General features: G+C 39.6%; 1 protein-coding gene across 1 annotated transcript; it reads right to left on the bottom strand.

Annotated features, from left to right (window-relative positions):
* Positions 1-1,197: 1,197 nt before the first annotated feature.
* On the bottom strand, positions 1,198-21,051 carry LOC145341353 (troponin C, slow skeletal and cardiac muscles). The gene is made up of 6 exons (XM_080186278.1): positions 21,007-21,051; positions 11,698-11,728; positions 11,459-11,605; positions 7,881-7,995; positions 5,560-5,696; positions 1,198-3,162 (listed from the first exon to the last, which is right to left on the bottom strand). The coding sequence occupies exons 1-6, from the start codon at positions 21,028-21,030 to the stop codon at positions 3,131-3,133; spliced, it is 486 nt and encodes a 161-aa protein (XP_080042404.1). The 5' UTR covers positions 21,031-21,051; the 3' UTR covers positions 1,198-3,130.
* Positions 21,052-22,466: the final 1,415 nt, after the last annotated feature.

Genomic DNA, 22,466 nt, shown 5'->3' with positions numbered 1-22,466 from the left:
AATGAACCTGTCGATCAGTAGTTTTCAATTTCTTTTCATTAAAGATATAAGATATAAAATTATGTGGAAACCCCAACCCCCTCTCCCTCCTCCTTTTCCAGTGTTTAAATGAGAACAAAGTAAAATACTATTGATTGAACTAATGAAAATGCAACCATTTTAATCATGTTTCATTAAGTGTAAGAACAATTGGTACAAAACTGAAATGACCTGGACACTGCACGGTACTCTTTTGGGATGCTTGCAGAACCCTTGTGTTTTGGTGAACCCTGGTTGAAAAATATGGCAGTAGATAAATGCATAAAATTGGATACAAACTATTGCTTATTATCTGTTTCTATTTTGTATAAAATGTAGCAACTCAATTGTTTACTTGTGGTACTGGCAAATAAGTCATTCAATTTTTTAACTCTGCAAAAATTAAGAGAATGGTGGTAAATCCCTCTTGTACAGCTGTGCAGTTGAACCCTATCCTTCCTGCCTAACAAAGACTGATATGCATATCCCAACAATGGCTTACCACATTTCAATTACTTGATGAGCTATATCAGGATAAGATTTTTCCAAAATACAGCTGATACATATGTGAAGAAGCTTAATCTCTTCCATGTAAAACATGTTTATTTTCCAGCAAACATTTCCATAAATTTAAAACAAAATTATTTTTACAGATTTATTACTTTTATTATTCAAACTTAAACAGGGTCTAATTTGTTTTACTTGTCATTAACACCTTAAAACAATGAATAAAGCATGCAATGGATTTGTTTCCAAAAAAATTATATTTAAAATGTGTAAATAGATTTCCAGATTATTGTATCATAAATATTATTTGCCCTCTTGTTCTCATGCATGTTTACTTTTCCAGGACCAATTGCTAATCTATGCTTCCTCCCCAACTTAACCTCCCACCTCCAGTTTTGTTTCTGCTGTATCTTCTGACTTTGCTGATTCCTTGCATGTGTTACTTCAGCCACGTGTCACTCCTTGTGTGAGTATAGATGGTATAGGGATGGCATATCAACAGGCTATTCAACTATGCCCCAATCACCTCTGTTCTGCAGACTCACATTCGCTCCAGGACTAGAGGGCACAGCCTCAAGATAAGGGGGGGGCGGTTTAGAACAGAGTTGAGGAGGAACTTCTTCACTCAAAGGGTGGTGAATCTCTGGAATTCTCTGCCCGTTGAAGTGGTGGAGGCTACCTCGCTAAATATATTTAAGACGCGGGTAGATAGGTTTTTGGTAGGCAAGGGGATTAAGGGTTATGGGGAGAAAGCGGGAAAGTGGAACTGAACCACTTCAGATCAGCCATGATCTTATTGAATGGCGGGGCAGGCTCGAAGGGCTAGGTGGCCTACTCCTGCTCCTATTTCTTATGTTCTTATGTTCCCATGATTCTCATTCCTGTGTTCATGACCCCTCCTTCATAATCACTGTGACTATTCCTGGACCTAGCCCCAAAATATTGTTGCTGCTGCTACACTAATGCTGATGCGTTCATGGCCACCCTTTGCCCAGTCTCAGCAATTTTCAATTCATTGAAGAAGCTCGCCTCCTATTCAAAGCTTTCTTACATTGTGGACAAGTTGCTAAGATGAAAAAAACAAATAGGATAAGAAGCATTAATTTGACATTCTGATAGCCACATAGTCCTAAAAGAAGACAATGTGGGTGGAGTGCAGGGAAGTGCTTGAAATGTCAGGCAGTGCTGACATTTGACAGAGGGTGGGGTGTAACTTTTGACAGAATCATTTAAATTGCCCCAATACTTGCTTCCCAAATGCTAGAAAGTCCCCAGGACATGATTGGCTGTAATTCAGGAATCTAAGAATTAGTTCAGAATAATTTAGCGATTGACCTGTCTTACCTATTTCTGCAACAATATTTATTTTTCAGACTTTGCTGGTGCCTTAACTCGAGCAAATAACTAAACTTTACAGGTCAAGAAGGTCCAGGTTCGACTGTTGGTTAACTAACCTCAAAAACAAGTAATAGGAGTACTACAAGTGGCCCCAGCATTCTGGTTAGTGAAGAGGAAATCAATCCAGGATTCTTACTCCTGTTTGCTGTCCAGTGACTTCTGCTATGGACGTTGGTCACAAACTTTGGCTGGGTTGCAATCCTATGTAAAGAATTGGAACCTGATGGTGCCTGCAGATCAAAGAACCTTAGCAAAGGTGGGTAAAAATTGTCATCATAAAGCTGGAAAACAATCAATTTTCTGGAATTTAATTGATAGCAAATACATGGCTGTTTTATCTGATACAAATTGTACAGTTTGTGCGAAATGTACAGACTCTTATTCAGATGCAATTTACAGTTTATGTTTTGATTTTACCTTATTGATGTAGAATAAAATTTATTACTGAGAGTTTTTGGGATACATGGGTACTAAGTGACCCCACTTGTTAGAGTATAGGGTTTTAAGTTTTCCTGTACGATTTCGTTTGCAGTCTGAAAGTTGGCAAATCCGAGGCTGTTTTATTGACCCTATTAATGTTCCTTTCTGCACTTTTATTTAATGTTGGAACTGAATTGGCATCGCTGTACTATGACAAGCCCCTCTCTTATGCTGAAATAGAATATGTTATATGTTTTATTTCAATCTAAATTAAAGGTTTTGTGTCTGTAAGATCAGAAACCTAAAGACAATTGTCCCCTTCATCAATTCTATCCCAAAACTTTGACCAATGAAAGCCCAGAGATCTATGTGGATTAAACCAGTCACTTTACACAACCAATCTGCAGTTTTTGTGAATGATCATTTCATTGAATTCTTGTTGGTTCATATGTTCGGATGCTGCAATTATAGAAAAGGAATCAGTCAGAACTATAAGCTCAGAGGTTATTATGAGGAGAGTTACTTTATCCAGCTCTTACCTCAAGCAACATTGGTTAAAATTTTATTGACCTTAAGCAGCTTTCATAATTCCTTATTTTAAAAGGTTACAGTAAATATCCAATTGTCATGAAAAAATCATAAGTATTTGAATAAAAGACGAAATCTTGGACTTGAGAGTAGTTTCAATCAGTTGTTCCTAGTTTGATTATTCGTATTAGTTGGCAGCAGACTAATGAAGAGTCACAACAAAGTAAGTAACGGGACTCTGATATCAGTCTCATAACGTTTACTCAACACCTTTCATGAATTCCAGGAATTCTGTAACAGAATAGATGACATATTAAAGTAAATTGTATTAAATAATTAAAATAATAAATATTACACCACATTAACGTGAATTTTCATCAAGATATTGAAAATACACTTTAGTTGAGGAAAGCCCCCCTGAGGGCGGCATGTGGCACAATGGTTAGTGCTGCTGCCTCAAAGCACCAGGGACCCGGGTTCGATTCCTGGTTTGGGTTACTGTCTGTGTGGAGTTCGCATGTTCTCCCTGTGTATGCGCGGGTTTCTTCCAGGTGCTCTGGTTTCCTCCCACAGTCTGAAAGACATGCTGGTTAGGTACATTGACCTGAACAGGTGCCAGGCTGTGATGACCAGGGGAATTTCACAGTAACTTCATTGCAGTGCTAATGTAAGCCTTACTTGTGACTAATAAATAAACTTTTTAACTTTAACTTTTAGTGGTGCACTTAATTACTGAAAACAATTTGGAATTCCAGAAATTTGAGCTCAGGCTTGTTGCTTCGATCAGTATACTCAGTACTGTTGTTTTGCTGAGCTCGGGTCTCAGATTTATGTACCTGCCAGAGACAGCTGATTTGGCTGCAACCTTCAGTTGCTAGGTCTGTAATGTTAGTGCCAGCTTATCCACAATGAAAACTCTACTTACTGTTTCCAACAGCCCTTTGCCACTCACCTTCCGAGAAGAGCAATCACTGGTAGGTCACTGGACACCTGAGAGGTATGTGCTTGGCCCCTTTACAAGATAAGAAAGCTCACAACACCAGGTTAAAGTCCAACAGGTTTATTTGGTAGCACGAGCTTTTGGAATGCTGGTCCTTCATCAGCTGAGTCACCTGATGAAGGAGGAGTGCTCCAAAAACTCTTGATTCCAAATAAACCTGTTGGACTTTAATCTGTGTTGTGAGGCTTGTTATTGACCCCACCCCAGTCCAATGCTGACATTTCCACATCATGGCCCTTCCAAGGTGGCAGTGTGTATAAGGCACTCCTTATAATCGACATGGTGAGCAGCAAAACTTACCAAAAAATGTGAGGGTGCATTGCCATCATCTCCTGAACAACAGTATGGACACAGAGTACTCATCAGCAGTAGTTCTAGGAAATGTCTCCGTTTAATCCAATTGTGATAGTTGTTGAATGTTAGCTGTAAAAGTGTACTCTCACACCTGCTGTCCAGGTAACAGCAGCTGTCATCCAAAGTTATCGGTTACACACTTAACGTTTGGCTTCATTTTTCTGGATGGACAACTGCAGGAAAGTTTGCAACATGCAAGCTACCTAAATGGTCTAAACATTGAATTCCAATACTATGTGCTAGGCTAATTTATCAATACTTTTAATCCAAGATGGCTTTGATAAAGGCATGGTGTGCACTGACTTGAACACTGTGGAGGGGTATCAAGATTGGGATAGACCACTGTAGGCACAGTAATTTTATTCATTTATGGGATATGGGTGTCACTGGTTGGCCAGCATTTATTGCCCTAGGAGGGCAGTTGAGAATCAATCACATTGCTGTTGCTCTGGAGTCACATGTAAATCAGACCAGGTAAGGATGGCAGATTTCCTTCCCTAAAGGGCTGATTTCAAGCAATGGATCTGGTAATGTTCAATTCTAAAACCTACAGAACCAATCACAATCCACGTCTATAATATGATAGCATATATCAGGTAGGTAGTCCAACGGGAAGGTCAAAGAAAGAAGTGCAATTGAATTATAAGTTATAATGTTGATGAGAGATGACTATATTTCAAATTTGTACAAAAGGGGTTTGAGTCGAGAGTAATGGAGAAGCAGGAGGAATGTTGTTACAGGCAGAGTGCGAAATGAAAGATGGAGCCTATGGGACTAAATTTAGAAATTGATTAAGAAATAAACAGAATAGTGGGATTAACATGAGAAGGAGACAGAAAGAAAGAAAGGGTCAATAGATTGGAAATAGCTGGGGCAGAGTGATAATGTGGAAGAGATTAATGGGAGAATAATGAAAAGGACAAGAGAAGTGAGAAGGATTGTAGTTTGACAGGGCATTGATTTTGGGATTACATGAAAAACAGAGAAAAAGGTCTAAAATGAGGACATCATTGCATTGCATGTGCCTACACTAGAGAGAAATAAGACAGCATAAATATCATAGGGTCTAATCAAATATCGTGCAAGGCTGAGGTTCAGTATTGCTCCTTAATGTATTCTAATTTAACCATTGTTTGCAACTGCTAGAAAATCAGAGCCATGAGTGTCTCAGGATACTGTAGAGGGAAGACAAATGAGAACCAGTGAAATTGATTACGCTGCCACTTTGAAGTGCTCGGAAGTAATATTTTTGAAAACTTTTGTCTTCCCAATGACTTGGTGAATTTGTTTAAGACACTGGGCTACAAAGCATATTCAGTGATTATGTAACTTACCATCATAGTCGATCTTTCCATCACTATTTCTGTCACCATCTCGCATAAGCTCTTCAATGTCATCATCAGTGATACATTCACCTGTTTCTTCCAGCATTGTTCTTAATTCATTGAGGTCAATATAACCATCAGCATTTCTGTTAACACAATAGGCGAGTATAAGTTAAAATGGTGACACTGATGGATTGATAAAGCATTGTGCCTTAATAAGATTTCCAAATTTAATAAAACTTGTTCCACCATATAATTTTATATTAATCCTGCCAAATTTTCCAACACTGTTACTTCTCAAGTCAGTAAAATAATTGTAGTCTGCAATGTTAACCTTCACCATCAATAAGGAAATTAAAACTTCTACGAAACCAATTTGAACCTCTTTCATTGCATATCCTTTTGTCACTTCCAACATTTTATAAAGGGATAGAATATTTAAATTCCATTTTCTTTGATTAAATTCCTGAGCTGAGTATTAATCACATACTTACTTTACTCATCAAGCTGTGAAATAGACACAATGATAATATCCAGGTCATCATATTTATTGCCTCCATGGAGGATGTTGTGGATTAATGTTGAATTTGTTACAAATATATTTAATAGATTTAATAGGCTTATTCAAAATCATGAAGGGCTTCAATGGAGTGAAATAAGGATAAAATGCTTGCAGTGGCAGAGAGATCACTAACTGAGGGACACAGATTTAAGGCAATTAGCAAAGGGACGATTTTTTATGCTGTGTGTTATGATCAAGAATGCATTAACTGAAAGAATGGTCGAAGCAGATTTAATAATAACTTTCAAAATGAAATTGAATAAATATTTGAAATGGGAAATTTGCTAGGTTACGGGGAAAGGGCAAGGGACTGGAACTAATTAAACAGTTCTTTCAAAGAGCTGGCACAAACATAAGGGGCTGAATGACCTTCTGTGCTCTATCATTCTGTGGTTTTATGAATCAAATATAATGTGGAAAACATATTGTGAGCCTACACTGCAAATTGGAAACTCAGCATGCCAGGGGGCAAAAAAGGAAATGGTGGTCTCCACCATTGGCAATAATTATTTACATAACTACAATGACATTGCTGTCTTCTGTGGCTTGGAGAAAAATCTTCTCATTTAACTCACAGCAAATTAGGCTGCTGGCAATAGTAACACTTTAAAAGGAAATACAGAAATGTTGTTAAAGCATTATTCCACATTCATTCTTGGAATTGATGGGAAGACTTCACCAATCAATACTTGGCAAAACTCTGAAGACATATTTTTAGCAATGGATTCAAACAGAATGTATTTCCTCACAGTTACTGGCTGAATTTATGGTCCATTCATGTCTAACATTTTATATCACATTCCAGATTGACTATTCCAGCATCTGGAGCATTCGCATTGCTGATTCCTTCTTTTTAACAGGTTTTGATACTTTGGCACCAATCATTCATTAAATTTGCACTTGCCCAGGTTTTAAATGGGCTTTTGCGCTGGGTATTCCATTGACCCCCTACTGAGGGTCTCTCCAGAGTATCTGGAGCCTGTGTGAACAGGAGAAGCAAAATGCAACTTCTTAACTAATCAGATTTAACAATCACTAATGAAGAGGAGAGTGTCAGAACGATGAATGATCAGTTAAGACTATCTAATTCAACATCAAATCAGACATAGAAAACAAAGTAGAAGGGCAAATCAACATTTTAATGAGAAAAAGAGAGTTAAAACAATGAAGAAAAAGTTAAAAATAATTATTTTTTAAAAATTCCATCACTAATTAAAATCTGAAGGAATGGAAGTAAACACTTATAAAATGTAATTTTCAGTGCCAGAGAAATTGGTTGGAAGTAATTCAGACTTGCTACCCAGTTCAAAATTTAGTTACACTGGAATAGACAAAGGCTACGTTTAAAGCAAGTGTAGTGTGGATAAGTACAGAAAATTCATGCCATTTCACCTATTGGAATAGCAAATTTCTGTGATGTTCTATTCATGTGCAGCTTCTAGAGGAGTAATTCATCTTCAATTTTTGTTTTATACATTTAACTGCCCATGTGCTGTTACTGAAGTTCTTGTCTTAGTTACATGTTAATAACCAATGAGCAATGTTAAATTCACTGCTATTTCAATTGAAAAAAAAGGGGCCTGCCAGTTGTTTAAAATTCAGAACAATTAAGATCCACCAATTTGCTTTCTGCTGACATATAAGTTGATGCAAATGAAATTGGTGACAAGTTTGATAACTGTATATCAGTTGGGTTATTGTATGTCGATGTATAGGAATGCCTATGTAAGTTACATATGTAAGTGCATTTTAAACAATATACACTTACTTATCAAACATGCGGAACAATTCTGCCAGCTCTTCTTCTGATTTTCCTTTGCTGTCGTCTTTCATACATCTCACCATCATGACCAAGAACTCATCAAAGTCAACGGTTCCACTGCCTGGTGAAAATTGGGATTGGATAACATTTACATTGATCAACTATTAAAGAAATGATACAAATTCTGAAAACTCATATGCTATTGTTTAGCTCATCACTAGAAAAGTCAAGTGTGTAATTAAATATAGTACCACTGTTATTTTCTAACCTAATGCACTTTACTAATGTATTTCTCCATTGTTTTTATCATCTTGCACATACTTAATTATAAAAGTAGATACACCTTTTAAAATTCAACAGAGTGAAGTTTCTGATAAAATAGAGAACTCCTCAATACTTCCAGTTTTCACTCTGTAGCAACCACAGACAGTAACAGGAAAGTGAAGTGTGATGGGCTGTTATGACTCAAGACACCATAGCATATAACAATTATGTTGTTATTTTATGTTTAATATGTAATTTTCAGGATCCAGATATTGCTTTTGCGTTTCCCTGTAGCAATTATTAGTGATATGCTGAGTATGTTCCAGTACATAATGGTTACAGAGCAAAAATAAATTTCCAACAGTCCATTGATTATGAAAGCTAATTGAAGTAATGATTTGGTTAAGTAGTTTCTTCAATAAGACATTATGAAGTGGTAATAGTTTTTAACTGTAAAATATATTACTTGAAAGGAATAATAGACTACAAAGGTCTAAAATGTTAAATTGCATCTTTAGGTTGTAGTCATGTTGAGATGCTTCTCATATTATTGAATTGCTCTGGCTATCAATGCATTTCTGCATGCATCATGCCACAATAGGATGGGGTGTACCTGTGATACTCTGTTGTCAAATTGATTGCTGACCATCAGTTTAGACTTATTTGGCCTAAATGTCAAGGGGATGCAGACGCCTGCAGAAATTATGTGCAGCAAAATTCATGGCCTTTGGGGGATGAGGGGAGATGAATACCATTGGAGGCAGAAATCTGGGAATAGGGAGCCAATATTTATTTTTAAAGTGTGGAGTAAGTGCATTAGAAAGTGAATTGCATACTTTGCTTTTTGATGTCTTGCCTTGAAAATTTATATGATAACTGAAAACAAAAGACCAATCTATTAAACAATGGAAAATATCACAGTGTAACTTTCAATCATCACTGATAATTTTCAAGGTTACAGCTCTCATGATATTCACTGAAAAATGATTGGAATTATTGAATATAATCCCCATAACACTAACACAGATCTTGCAACCCAATGTCAAAAAACAGAACTTGACTGATTTAGTTATGATGGCCCTGGACGCTTTGGCCCTATTAAAATTTGGAATGAGTTAAAATATGTTCATGTTTCTTGTCCTTTTTTTCTTTCAAACGCTGCAGATTTTCATTTTCTAACTGTGATAGCTTGGTCCGTTTAGGGGATGATCATTTGTGGGTCGCATGAGTCAGAATGGAAGAACTGAACCTTACTCTGTCGAGTGTTAGGGCATGGGTCCGGATGAGTAGAACCTGCAGTGTGAGACCAGGAGTCAGGTGGGAATAGATCTGTATCTGTTCTGTGTTTGTTTGTATATGGTTATGGGTCAGTTTAACTTAGTTGGCTGGATGGCTGGTTTGTGATGCAGAATGACACCAACAGCATGGGTTCAATTCCCGTATTGGCTGAGGTTATTCATGAAGGCCCAACTTCTCAACAACTCTTACTGATTTGACCGTGACAAAATTAAAATTGCAGAAAGATTAGTCTTAAACCATTTTGAGAAGTTCAGTTGACTGCTATAAAGTTAAAACTTGTGCCACAAGATTTTCCTTCTACTAATGATGCAACAATAGCTTATGTGTAGAGCTTGTGAATTATCCAATCTGTTCATATATGTTACCATATCCACACATCTTTCATCTCTACTGTTTCATATAGTGAGATTGTGTCAAGGCGAAACAAGCTGATGCTACAAAACTTGTGCCAAGCTTGTTTTTTACAAAATGAAACACATTTGAAATTCAGCATACTGTGGACATATCTCTCTATTGAAATGAAGGACCAGGAAATAGTTTTTAACAGCTGCATATGGTTCCTCAGTGGTGTATATCTTGCCTGGCACAGCTTTTTATCTCAGGTGTATGTGATCTCAGACAGCCATTTTACAATGGAAAATTCCAGGAAGTGTGTGGGTGGTGCAGTGGTTAGCACTGCCGCTTCACAGCACCAGGGACCAAGATTTGATTCCCGGCTTGGGTCACTGTCTGCGTGGAGTCTGTGTGTTCTCCCTGTGTCTGAGTGTGTTTCCTCCGGGTCCTCCGGTTTCCTCCCACAGTCTGAAAAGGTAAAGTTAAAAGTTTATTTATTAATCACAAGTAAGGCTTACATTAACACTGCAATGAAGTTACTGTGAAATTCCCCTAGACATCACATTCTGACACCTGTTCGGGTGCACTGGAGAAGAATTTAACATGGTCAATGCATCTAACCAGCATGTCTTTCAAACTGTGGGAGGAAACCAGAGCATCCGGAGGAAACCCATGCAAAGACGTGCTGGTTAGGTGCATTGGCCATGTTAAATTCTCCCCCAGTGTACCCAAACAGGTGCTGGATTGTGGCGACTAGGGGATTTTCACAGTAACTTCATTGCAGTGTTAATATAAGTCTACTGGTGACACTAATAAATAAACTTTAATAAGGTTCTCATAATGGGATGAAAGGAGATACAATCCACATTTTCCCCATCACACTTATTTCCTAATTCCCCCCGGTCATTCACCAAATCTGATGGAAATGTGGGTAGGTGACTTGATTCCAAATCAGCATGTCTGAATGAGTTTTAATATTTTTTGAGAGCATTTGAGGCATTGTTTCCCATTTGATTTTTCAACTGTACCAAGTAAGTCCTCATGGTGACAAGGCTGAGATGAGAAACTTTGTAAGGTAAGTTTTCAAACTGCGTGACATCACTCAGTGCCATCGGACATTAGTGCATTATAATTCCAAAAGGAAAGTAAGTGCCAGTATAATCATTAAAGAATATAATTGAGTCGGTGGTGTTTAAAGATGTTATAAAAAGAATGATGGTCATGTATTGAATCATGGGATTTGAGCGTAACTTAAGATCTACTGTTCTTCCCATAACATGGAGTGGCACGATGGAACTTGGGATGGCACAGTGGCACAGAGGTTAGCATTGCTGCCTCACAGCACCAGGGACTTGTGTTCAATTACAGCCTTAGATCACTATCCATGTGGAATTTGCACGTTCTCTCTAGGTCTGCGTGGGTTTCCTCCGGGTGCTTCAGTTTCTTCCCACAGTCCAAAGATGTGTGGGTTAGGTTGATTAGCCATGCAAAATTGACCTTTTGTCTCAGAGAGATTAGCAAGGTAAATAAATGGGATTACGGGGATGGGGCCTTGATGGGATTATGGTTGGTGCAGACATGATGGGCACTGCAGGGATTCTATGATTCTATGAACATTCACAGTAGCTCATTTTTATAACAATGATAAATAATGCCAGGAGAATTTATAAAGTAATTTGTATCTGTACCATCTTCATCCACTTCATCAATCATCTCCTGCAATTCTTCAGGTGTTGGGTTCTGACCCAACATGCGCATCACTTTGCCTAGCTCCTTGGTGCTGATGCATCCATCTTCAGCATCCTGTACGAAAATGTCAAAAGCTGCCCTGAACTCTGAAAGAAACAAGGAGCATTTCAGTGCTAGGAGATATAACACATTTTAAGCATTGCTTTCAATTTTCTCGTTGTGTTTAATGATTCCTCACCACTCTTCTGCTCCTCAGTCAGCTGCTCAACCTGTGTAACAAAAACATAATGATTGAGTTCTGCAAACATGAGGCACAGGATGCTACTTAAAAGTGAACTTAAAAATTGAAGGCTACAGATTGTGTGAGAAAGATTCAATGTATGGCTATACACAAAGGGTGAACTGTAAGAACCATGTATAAAGAATATCATAGATGCTGACTGAGAGACAACTGTGACTAATTGTTGAATACCCTACATAAATTCATCAAAAACTCTGCCACTGTACCTTAACTCACACCCAAGTCATTCACCCAACACCTCCCTGTTTGCTGACAATGATTTCTGGTCTAACAATGACTCAATTAAAATTATCATCCATGTTTTCAAATCTCTCCATTTTCCTACAACTCCCTTTTTCTGTAATTTCCTCCAGCTCCACAACCCTCTAAAATCTCTCCATTGCTCCAATTCTGCTTTATAGAACTTCCCAGATTATAATGTCCCTACCATTGGTGGCCAAGCCTTCAGTTTCCAAGAGCCTAAGCTCCAGAATTCCCTCCTCTTTCGCCTCTGTATTCCTCACGCTCTTCCTTGAAGACATTACTTAATACTTACGCCTTAGACCAAATTGTTTCAATATCTCCTTATGTGTTTCAGTGTTGATAATATGAAATTATGTTCGGTAACACTTCTGTGAAGTGACATTTTATTCTGTTAAAGATATTGTATAAATGTAAGTTGTTGCATATGCAGATGTGCTAAATGATCACTTCTTGGCAATGCAGGTTTTCACAATATACTATTTGCCTTTCTCTTTGTAAGCTGAAGATACAGGAAACTCTCTTCCTCAGTTGCCTCTTTTAGGTCCCAGGTATATCCACAAGTTTGAGTCATGAGGAAAATGTGGTATCAAGCCTGAAAATTATGCCCAAGCACTATTATTCTGAAGAGAAGGTTATACTGTAAGTAATATGAACATACTTGTAGTGTAGTGTTTGTGCATTTATGTTAGGTTTTGTTTAAGGGGCTGAAGAAAAAGCTTTATAAGGTTAAACATAATTGTGATGTGATGTAATGATGTAATCTTGGCCTATGTATTAATCATTGGTATAAAATCCTGGTAACAGTTCTTGCAAAAGATTTTTGTCTTTAGAATATTGTCCAATATTCCAATGTAGAATGTGATAAATAGCACAGTAATAAGGGATTGACACAAACTAATCAAACACATCAGCTTTTGACCCCCACCACAAAATTGTATCTTAGGGATGGCATGGTAACACAGTGATTAGCACTCCTGCCTCACAGCACCAGGGACCTGGGTTCGATTCCTGGCTTGTGAAGAGATTGCACATTCTCCTCATGTCTATGTGGATTTCCTTCCACAGGATGGTTCATTGTATATATTCTTCTTTTGGACCTATCTGCTGTCTTTGACATGGGTTGGCCACATCATCCTCTTCCAACGCTTCACCATCATTGTCTAGACGGGTGGAACTGCATTTGCCTGGTGCCACTCTTATCTATCCAAGCATTTGTCTTCCTGCTTCATTACATCTGGGGTGGAATTCACCCAAAAAATTTCAAAGTGGGGAATTCACATAAAAATTTGAATAAATCTCGCTGCTTTTTTCAGTGGGATGTTCATAATGAATCTCTGATAGTCTATGCATCACAGAGTGCCCCAGCATGAATCATGCTGAAAATCTATGGGTGGGAACTATTCCTGCTGAAGAAGCTGGCAGCATAGTGCTGAGTGGCCTATCGCACATGCGTCGAACAGTCAGTGTCGAGACTGGCAGTAGCCCCTCACTGCTGGCCTCCCAATTCCTGGCTAGCTCGATCACTGGCCACCCCTGCCACCCTGCAATGCTGCCCCTCTGATTCCCCCAACCCCCCCGATTGCTGGCCTTCCACACGTTTCCGGGCCAGCCCTGACAACAATATCAAAGACTGCAGACTAAAAGGAGAATAAATACAATCAATCCTCCTTTATGCTCATTGTGCTCAATCTAATTGGTAATAAAGAAAGAGGGCTTCTAAAACATTTTATTTTCTGTACATTATTTCATCTAATTTAGGAAAGATCAATAAATATTAAAGAATCTTCAAGCCAGGCAAATCAAACTTTCATAGAGTTACACTCAAGTTAGGTGGAGAAGGTAATCAAGAAGGCATATGGCATGCTTACCTTCATCAGCCGGGGCATTCAGTTTAAAAATTGACAATTGCAGCTTTATAGAACCTTACTTAGGCCAGACTTGGAATATGGTGTTCAATTCTGGTCACCACACTACCAGAAGGATGTGGAGGCTTTGAAGAGGGTACAGAAAAGATTTACAAGGGTGTTGCCTGGTATGAAGGGCATTAGCTATGAGGGGAGGTTGGAGAAACTTGGTTTGTTCTCACTGGGAAGACAGAGGTTGAGGGACGATCTGATAGAAGTCTACAAGACTATGAGGGGATAGCCAGAAGCTTTTTCCCAGGGTGGAAGGGTAAATTACTAGGGGGCACAGGTTTAAAGTGTGAGGGGCAAGGTTTAAAGGAGATGTACGGGGCAAGTTTTTTTTATGCAGAGGATGGTGAGTGCCTGGAGCTTGCTGCGGGGGGAGGTAGTGGAAGCAGATACGATCGTGACTTTTAAGGGGCATTTGGACAAATATATGAATAGCATGCGAATAGAGGGATATGGTCCCTGGAAGGGTTGGGGGTTTTAGTTCAAATGGGCAGCATGGTTGGTGCAGGCTTGGAGGGCTGAAGAGCCTGTTCCTGTGCTATAATTTTCTTTGTTTTTTGCACTACGTGGATTTCACTTTTCTTGCCATTTTGCAACATGCTGGGATTTTACACAGTGATATGAAATGGTCTCATGTGCAACACAGTGCCATCTAGTGAACAAGAAAAACAGGAACAATCGTGTGTACACACAGAGGTGGCTTTTCTGTAGTGGATTTCAAGTTTAAATTGTTTGGAAAAGAAACAATTCATGCCTGGCAGTTAGCGCAGAAATTTATGAAAGAATTAATATTAGCAATTATTTCTCACCAGCTACTTATTTTCTTGACTCTGACATTTTGAGCTTGTTTTAGGTGCAGATCACTTGTTTTTACAGGTGGAGACAGCACAGTAAGGAGAGAACTAGCACTGGAAAAACAGCAGCAAGACAATATGGTGGTGACCTCACACCAGAAACGTACTGGGACAATCAGGGACGGAAATAGCACGTAGAGACAGCAGCAGTGTTTCTGGAATTTGGAAATGAAATTCAGGATGAAAGAATAAGATTTTGCACATATTTAGCACTTTTAACAGCCTCAAATTGTCTCAAAGCACTTTGTCGCTATTTAAGTCCTTTTGAAATGAGGTTACTTTGTAATGTTGGTAAATTCGAGGTTTAGCCTGAGAGTGTGGTGTCAATTGCTTATGCTGGAAATCTGTTCACTAATATAGAACATAGAACGTTGCAGCGCAGTACAGGCCCTTCGGCCTCGATGTTGAGCCGACCAGTGAAATGAATCTAATGACCCTCTAACCTAAACTATTCCAATGTCATCCATATGCCTAGCCACTGACCATTTGAACGCTCTTATAGTTGGCGAGTCTACAACTGCTGCAGGCAAGGCATTTCACACCCTTACTACCCTCTGAGTAAAGAACCTACCTCTGACATCTGTCCTATAATTACCACCCCTCAATTTAAAGCTATGTCCCCTCGTGTTAGCTGTCACCATCCGAGGAAAAAGGCTCTCACTGTCCACTCTATCTAACCCTCTGATCATCTTGTATGCCTCAATTAGGTCACCTCGCAACCTTCTTCTCTCTAACGAAAATAACCTCAAGTCCCTCAGCCTTTCCTCATAAGACCTTCCCACCATACCAGGCAACATCCTGGTAAATCTCCTCTGCACCCTTTCCAGTGCTTCCACATCTTTCTTATAATGCGGCGACCAGAACTGTACGCAATACTCCAAGTGCGGCTGCACCAGTGTTTTGTACAGTTGCAACATGATCTCATGGCTCCAAGATTCAATCCCTCTACCAATAAATGCTAACACACTGTATGCCTTCTTAACAATCTTAATCAGAACTAGAGGGCACAGCCTCAAAATAAGGGGGGGGGCAGTTTAGATTGGAGTTGAGGAGGAACTTCTTCACTCAAAGAGTAGTGAGTCTCTGGAATTCTATGCCCATTGAAATGATGGAAGCTACCTCACTGAATATATTTAAGTTACAGGTAGATAGGTTTCTGATAGATAAGGGAATTAAGGGTTATGGGGAGAAAGTGGGAAAGTGGAACTGATCCACTTCAGATCAACCATGATCTTGTTGAATGGCGGGGCAGGCTCAAAGGAGCAGGAGTAGGTCATCTAGCCCTATTTCTTATGTTCTTATTAACCTTATCAACCTGGGTGCCAACTTTCAGGGAGCTATGCACATGTACACCAAGATCTCTCTGCTCATTGACACTAACAAGAGTCCTTCCATTAGCCCCATATTCTGTACTCCTGTTACTCTTACCAAAGTGAATCACCTCACACTTTTCCGCATTAAACTCCATTTGCCACCTCTCAGCCCAGCTCTGCAGCTTATCTATGTCCCTCTGCAAACTGTAACATCCATCCTCACTGTCTACAACTCCTCTGACTTAGGTGTCGTCAGCAAATTTACTAACCCATCCTTCTACACCCTCATCCAGGTCATTTATAAAAATGACAAACAGCAGTGGCCCTAAAACAGATCCCTGAGGCACACTACTAGTATCTGAACTCCAGGTTGAATATTTCCCATCAACCACCACCCTCTGTCTTCTATCAGCTAGATATATGTTCCTGTAGCTTGGGTATTCATGATGTTGAAGCCATGATGCTAATTTTGCAACCTCCTCCCTCAAGCTGATGGGAGCACAGAAACATTCTTCTTCTGGTGCTAAGTTATGCAATTCTTCCAAGTTTCGCTCCAAGTTGTACACCACCCTGACTTGAAATTGTATTGCCATTCTTTCATCATCCTTGGGTCAAGATCCTGGAACTCTCTCCCTAACAGTTATAGGGTGTGATGGTATCAGTGCATGGATTGCAGTGCTTCTGGAAGGGTATTCACCGCCATCCTCTTAAGGGCAATTACGGATGGACAAAAACTGCATGCCTGGCCCATGATGGCCACATCTCATGGATGAATAAAGAAAAGAAATAAATTTGTATTTATTGTTCGGCCACCAGAGACTGGGTGCATCCTTTCTATGCACACCACAGGGGAAATGTTCCTGTTGTTAACTAGATTGCACTGTGCTGTACATGACAGCATTTCATATTCCTGTGTAAAATTGCAACACATTGCAAAATGGCAGGAAAAGTGGGGTCCACCTGGTGCAGTTGTAACTCTTCACAAAAGTTTGCAATGCCTTGCTTCCCTATTCATGATTGCTTATTCCTCATCTATTGTCTCTCCCTACCAGCCGCCTCCCCATTAGCCCCCACTTCCTCCAAGAACAACCAGGCACATTCTCTCTGCCCATCACTATATGGTGTATTGAATAGGGAAATATTTACAAGCTTTTATTTTATTTTACTTTAGTTGTTGTTCTGGCTCCAACCATAAGTACAGCCACTCACTCATTATGCCTTTATGGAAGGAAAAATTAACACCAGATTGCACTTACTGACATTACTTGTATGCTCAGGGCAAGTTTTTGTGAATGGAATGCGACGTGTTCATTTAAAGAGACAGACGAACCCAAACGTGAAAGATTTGCACTGAGAAATAGACAGTTGAATCTGAGTTTACTGCTTATTCTGATAGAGTTCAGATAGTAATGGCTACTACAGCGTGCACAAGAAGTTAATAAAGTGTGGGCTTGATAAGATCAGCTGTTTTTTAAAAATCTCTTCTCCACCCCAGCACACACAGACACATCCTCTCTCTCTCTCTGTGTCATCCCAGGGGTGAAATTTAGACTTGCACCTGGTGTTAAATATCAACTGCCAGAAACATATCAGAAATTCAAGCAAGTGCTAACTTTGATTTTCTATCCAATATATCCAATAGTTGGGACATAATGTGTTTAGAGTTCTCATACATTGGGCAAAATATGCAGCTGAAAATATGAAGTTAGAAAATTGCCTAATTTAACTTATTATTTTCTGGTTCTTTATTGTTTCTTTTTCCATCACTCTGGCTCAAACTTTTGAGTTTCTTTCAGTCATTTTGTGAATTGCTCCAGCTTTTTCCTTATACTTTTCCGTAGAATTATAGAATCCCTACAATGCAAAAGAAGACCATTCTGCCCATTGAGACTGCACCAACAAGAATCCTGCCCAGGTCCTAACCCTGTAACCCCACATATTTATCCTGCTAATTCCCCTGACACCAAGGGGCAATGTAGCATGGCCAATCAATCTAACCTGCACATCTTTGGACTGTGGGAGGAAACTAACGCACCCGAAGGAAACCCACGCAGACACAGGGAGAACGTGCAAACTCTACACAGACAGTTACCAGAGGCCGGAATCGAACCCGGATTCCTAGCACTGTGAGGCAACAATGCTAACCCTCTCTCTGACTCACTGAATCTGCCCCTTGCTTTCTCCTGGTCTGATTCCCATCTCAAAGTCTTGGGTTAACTCAGCAACAAATGTACATTGTGGCTGTTATTGTATGGTCCCAGCTTCTGAATAATCTGATGTGAGCAGAAACTTTACTCTTACCACAATTATTCCAATTGACCCCGAGGTATCAAAGAATCCAAGCTGTGCCTACATAGTGTGTTTATTCACTATAAAATTAACATGGAAACTGCGGCACGGTAGCACAGTGGTTAGCATTGCTGCCTCACAACTCCAGGGACCTGGGTTCGATTCCCAGCTTGGATCACTGTCTGTGTGGAGTTTGCACATTCTCCTCGTGTCTGCGTGGGTTTCCTCAGGGAGCTCTGGTTTCCTCCCACAGTCCAAAGATGTGTGGGTTAGGTTGATTGGCCATGCTAAATTTGCCCCTTAGTGCCCTGAAATTCGTAGGTTAGAGAAATTAGTCGGTAAATATGTAGGGATGTGGGGGTAGGGCCTAGGTGGGATTGTGGTCGGTGCAGACTCGATGGGCTAAACGGCCTCTTTCTGCACTGTAGGGTTGCTATGGTTCTATGTTGAAAAACTCAGCAGGTCTGGCAGCACATATAGGAAAATGTGTTAACACAATAAAAAGTCTCACAACTCTGGGTTAAAGTCCAACAGGTTTATTCGGTAGCAAATGCCACTAGCTTTCGGAGCACTGCTACTTCGTCAGATGTGTGGGAGTTCTGTTCACAAACAGGGTATAGATTGTGAACAGAACTCCCACACACCTGATGAAGGAGGAGCGCTCTGAAAGCTAGTGGCATTTGCTACCAAATAAACCTGTTGGACTTTAACCTGGTGCTGTGAGACTTTTTACTGTGTTTACCCCAGTCCAACGCTGGCATCTCTACATCGGAGAATGTGTTGCCAGACTTGCTGAAACTCTCTAGCATTTTCTGTTTCTATTTCAGATTTCCAGCCCCTGCAATATTTTGCTTTTAGTTTAGTGACTGTTCACTGTTAGATGATAGTTCAGTGGGCATACAAATTATGAAAAATGAAGCAATAAAACCGTTACAGCAAATTGCAGAAGTGTTAGTTGGAAAGTGTGTTCTAGAATGCAAGAACCTCTGGACTGACTTCACCTGCGGTTAGTGAATTGTGAAATCCAAGCTACTGAACTTGGATCAACTATTGTATCTGGTTGCAGCCTTTGGGGAAGTGGTGATATGTGTTAACTGATGGATAGTCCTACCAGAAAGCCAACTTCACTTTCAGAATTCTCTCTAAACGTTTCCATCATTTTTGAGGGATCTTATTGAAACAGCTGTGATAGAGGGGGCAGCTGTTGCCATTGTTATGGCCTCACATCTAAGCCAGGATGGTTTGGACATGAATAGGTACCCGTACAAAAAGTTCTTTTATAGTTGGGTTCCCTGTGGCTTTGGTAACTTGACTCCTTGTTATTTTTAACAATGTAAACGACAAGACAACTGCCTAGAAGAACTAAGACAAATACTGCGGATGGTTTGCTTTTTTTGTTCCTGGTTTTTGATTGACATAGACATATATCCTTGAAATCTTCATCTGAGTCCCGCGTGGCTGGTGGGAGCTTATCGCCAAGATAACAACCTCCACAGTGCCCAGAATTAACTCCGAGGAACAATACTGCACCGCATTCCTCGAAGACTGAGTGCAAAGATTACAAGCAAAGCTGTGTTAAAAACAATTAACAAAAAGTTTCCGTTACTTATACAAATTACAAATTACACGCAATCCATTTTTATAGTCAGGACCAACATTTTGAATCCCGGCCTTTTGTCACGTTTCTTCAAACTTGAGTCATGATGCTTCAAGTTTATGGTATCCCGACAATGCAAAAGGAGGCCATTCGGCCCATCTAGTCCGTACTGACCACTATTCCCGTAACCCAACACATTTACCCTAGTAATCACTCTGGGGAAACTCAGCCTTAACAAATGATAGAGCAAGCCAATATCAACACGTTTAAATCCAGGAATCATTGTTGGCTAGCGTGCTAACACCGAAGGTAGGTCCATCTGTAAGTTGTTTTACAGTCTTGGGAGACAGCTGTAAAGTGGGACAATTAAAAAAAGGGCAAATATCTGAATTCCGGAGTCATTAAGAGATTTCGTGACCAACCCTCCGTTTTAGTACATGTATCTTTAAACCCAAGACACCCATCAGGTCCTTGTCGATTACATTTGTTCGAGCAAGGAAGGCTAACTATATTTTTAAAATTTGCTCATTTGACAATTTCAAAGGTTTAGAGACCGAGTTTGCACTGAAGTTATTAAAGATAAGATTAGTTATAGTAGTGTGAGATGATTACTGAATCAGGTCTCGCCCTTCAAGTCTGATTTGTAGAAAAGAAATGAAGTGATCGTAGGTTTAACTGCTTTTTCTAAAAAAAAATTTCAAAATATCTTTCAATAAACATGTTAAGTTAAAAGGGAATGTTCTCAATGGATTTGAAAAAGTTGGCATTCGTTAGCTGCTATAAATTTAAATGTAACCTTTAAAGACGTATTTGATTGTCTTGCAATTATGATTATACTGTATCTTTGTACTTTGTCTCTATATACATGGAGACCACTGCATAGCAGATCTACAAATAATTCTAAATTCTGCCTTAAAAAACACGTGTATGTTTTCCACAGGGTCCATGCATCTGGTTTGCATGTTTCAGAACCTAGAACAGTTGAAAAGCTTGAGCTGTAAATTGTGAAACATGTGCTTTCGCTCATGTGTACTCACCGCCGCTTTGTAGATATCTTCCATGGTTGAGGATGGATGCAGCGCTGTTGGCAGACAGGGAGTCAACGGTCCTTCAACATCTTTTATAGGTCACAGCTCCACCAATACGTTAGACACATGCCAGGTTTTCTATTCAAACCTAGCAGCACTAAATCACTGACAAAATGCCAGATAAGAATTGAATGCCATGGTGGGGGAGGGGAGGGGCGGGGGAGGTGGGAGGAGGTGAGGGGCTGCAGGGCAGCAGTGATATCGTCTGGACATAATTAAACAGGCATCTTGGCCTTTGACTCCCTCTTGTCTGTGGAGTATGTCATCGGGGATCACACAAGATCTCTCAGCCTTGAAAGTCCTGCTAAAAACTTACTGATGACTCAGTACACTTTACTGAGAGGAATCAGCCTCGGGTCAAATATTCAAGTAAAGAGAGAGGGGATGTGGGGGCGGAGGGGGGGTGGCGGCAGGGAGTTAAATCTGAAGAGGTGAGATCGTTTTCCTGTTTTGCTGTCTTACTTGGGATATGATCAAACACTGAAAACAAAATAATGATGGATCTTAAAAAAGCCTAGTGACGAAATTTGTTTTTGAGCATCAAATTGGACTATGAAAATTAGTTATTTTTGTCTCTTTCTTTATCTGAAAGTGATGTTCCCTTTAACATTGAAATGTATGATTTTGGGGGTTAATATCAGTTAAATCACACAAAAAAATTTCTTTAACGGTTACAATTAGTTTAATCTCTAACAAGCTACCTTTGGTTTGTATCAACTGGTTTGGGCTTTGCATCATTGTAATTAGTGAGGTATAACTCAAATGGGAAATCAATCCAATTTAGTTTCAAAAGGAGTGCAAGATCACTTCAAGGATATCGCCTTGCATTACTTTAGCACAGCTTTCATCAATTTGAAAAGTTTCCAGGTGCAGTGGATCACCTCGGGACTTTTCAAATCATTTTAATCTTTTCTAATGTTAGCAGAAAGCTGTTGTCAACAGAGAGGCCCACACCCTGTATCCCCATTCCTCTAATATTGGCCTCTCCTCTTTGCTGTGAGCGGCTGTGTTTTCAGCTGCTGAGATTCCATTCCCTGGAATTCCATTCCCTGATCCCTCTGTCTCTCCACCTCCCCTCGCCTCATTAAGACAATTCTTCAAATCCACCTTTGAGACTGGGTCTTTGTTTTCTTTATAAGCCGTGGAAAACTTTGCTATATTAATACTGATAAATAAATGTCAGTTGCTACTATGAGTTGGTAAACTTGTGGTGATTACAATACAATTCTTCTATGAGAAGTGGATACTCAGCACCATCCCAGAGAGCAAAAAAGATCACCCTATGTCAATAATGAACGATTGGAGTGATTTCTAACAAAATGATGGATAGCTGCATCAGTTTTCTTTTATCATTTGTGATCCCCTGTAGCTTTATTGCCTCCTGATCATTCTCTGCAATCTGCTATTCT

This window comes from Carcharhinus amblyrhynchos, chromosome 3 (assembly GCF_965287045.1).
Source record: "Carcharhinus amblyrhynchos chromosome 3, sCarAmb.v2.hapA, whole genome shotgun sequence".
NCBI classification, from domain to species: domain Eukaryota; kingdom Metazoa; phylum Chordata; class Chondrichthyes; order Carcharhiniformes; family Carcharhinidae; genus Carcharhinus; species Carcharhinus amblyrhynchos.
Note: the sequence above shows the minus strand (reverse complement) of the source record. Positions and strands in the feature narration are given on the sequence as shown.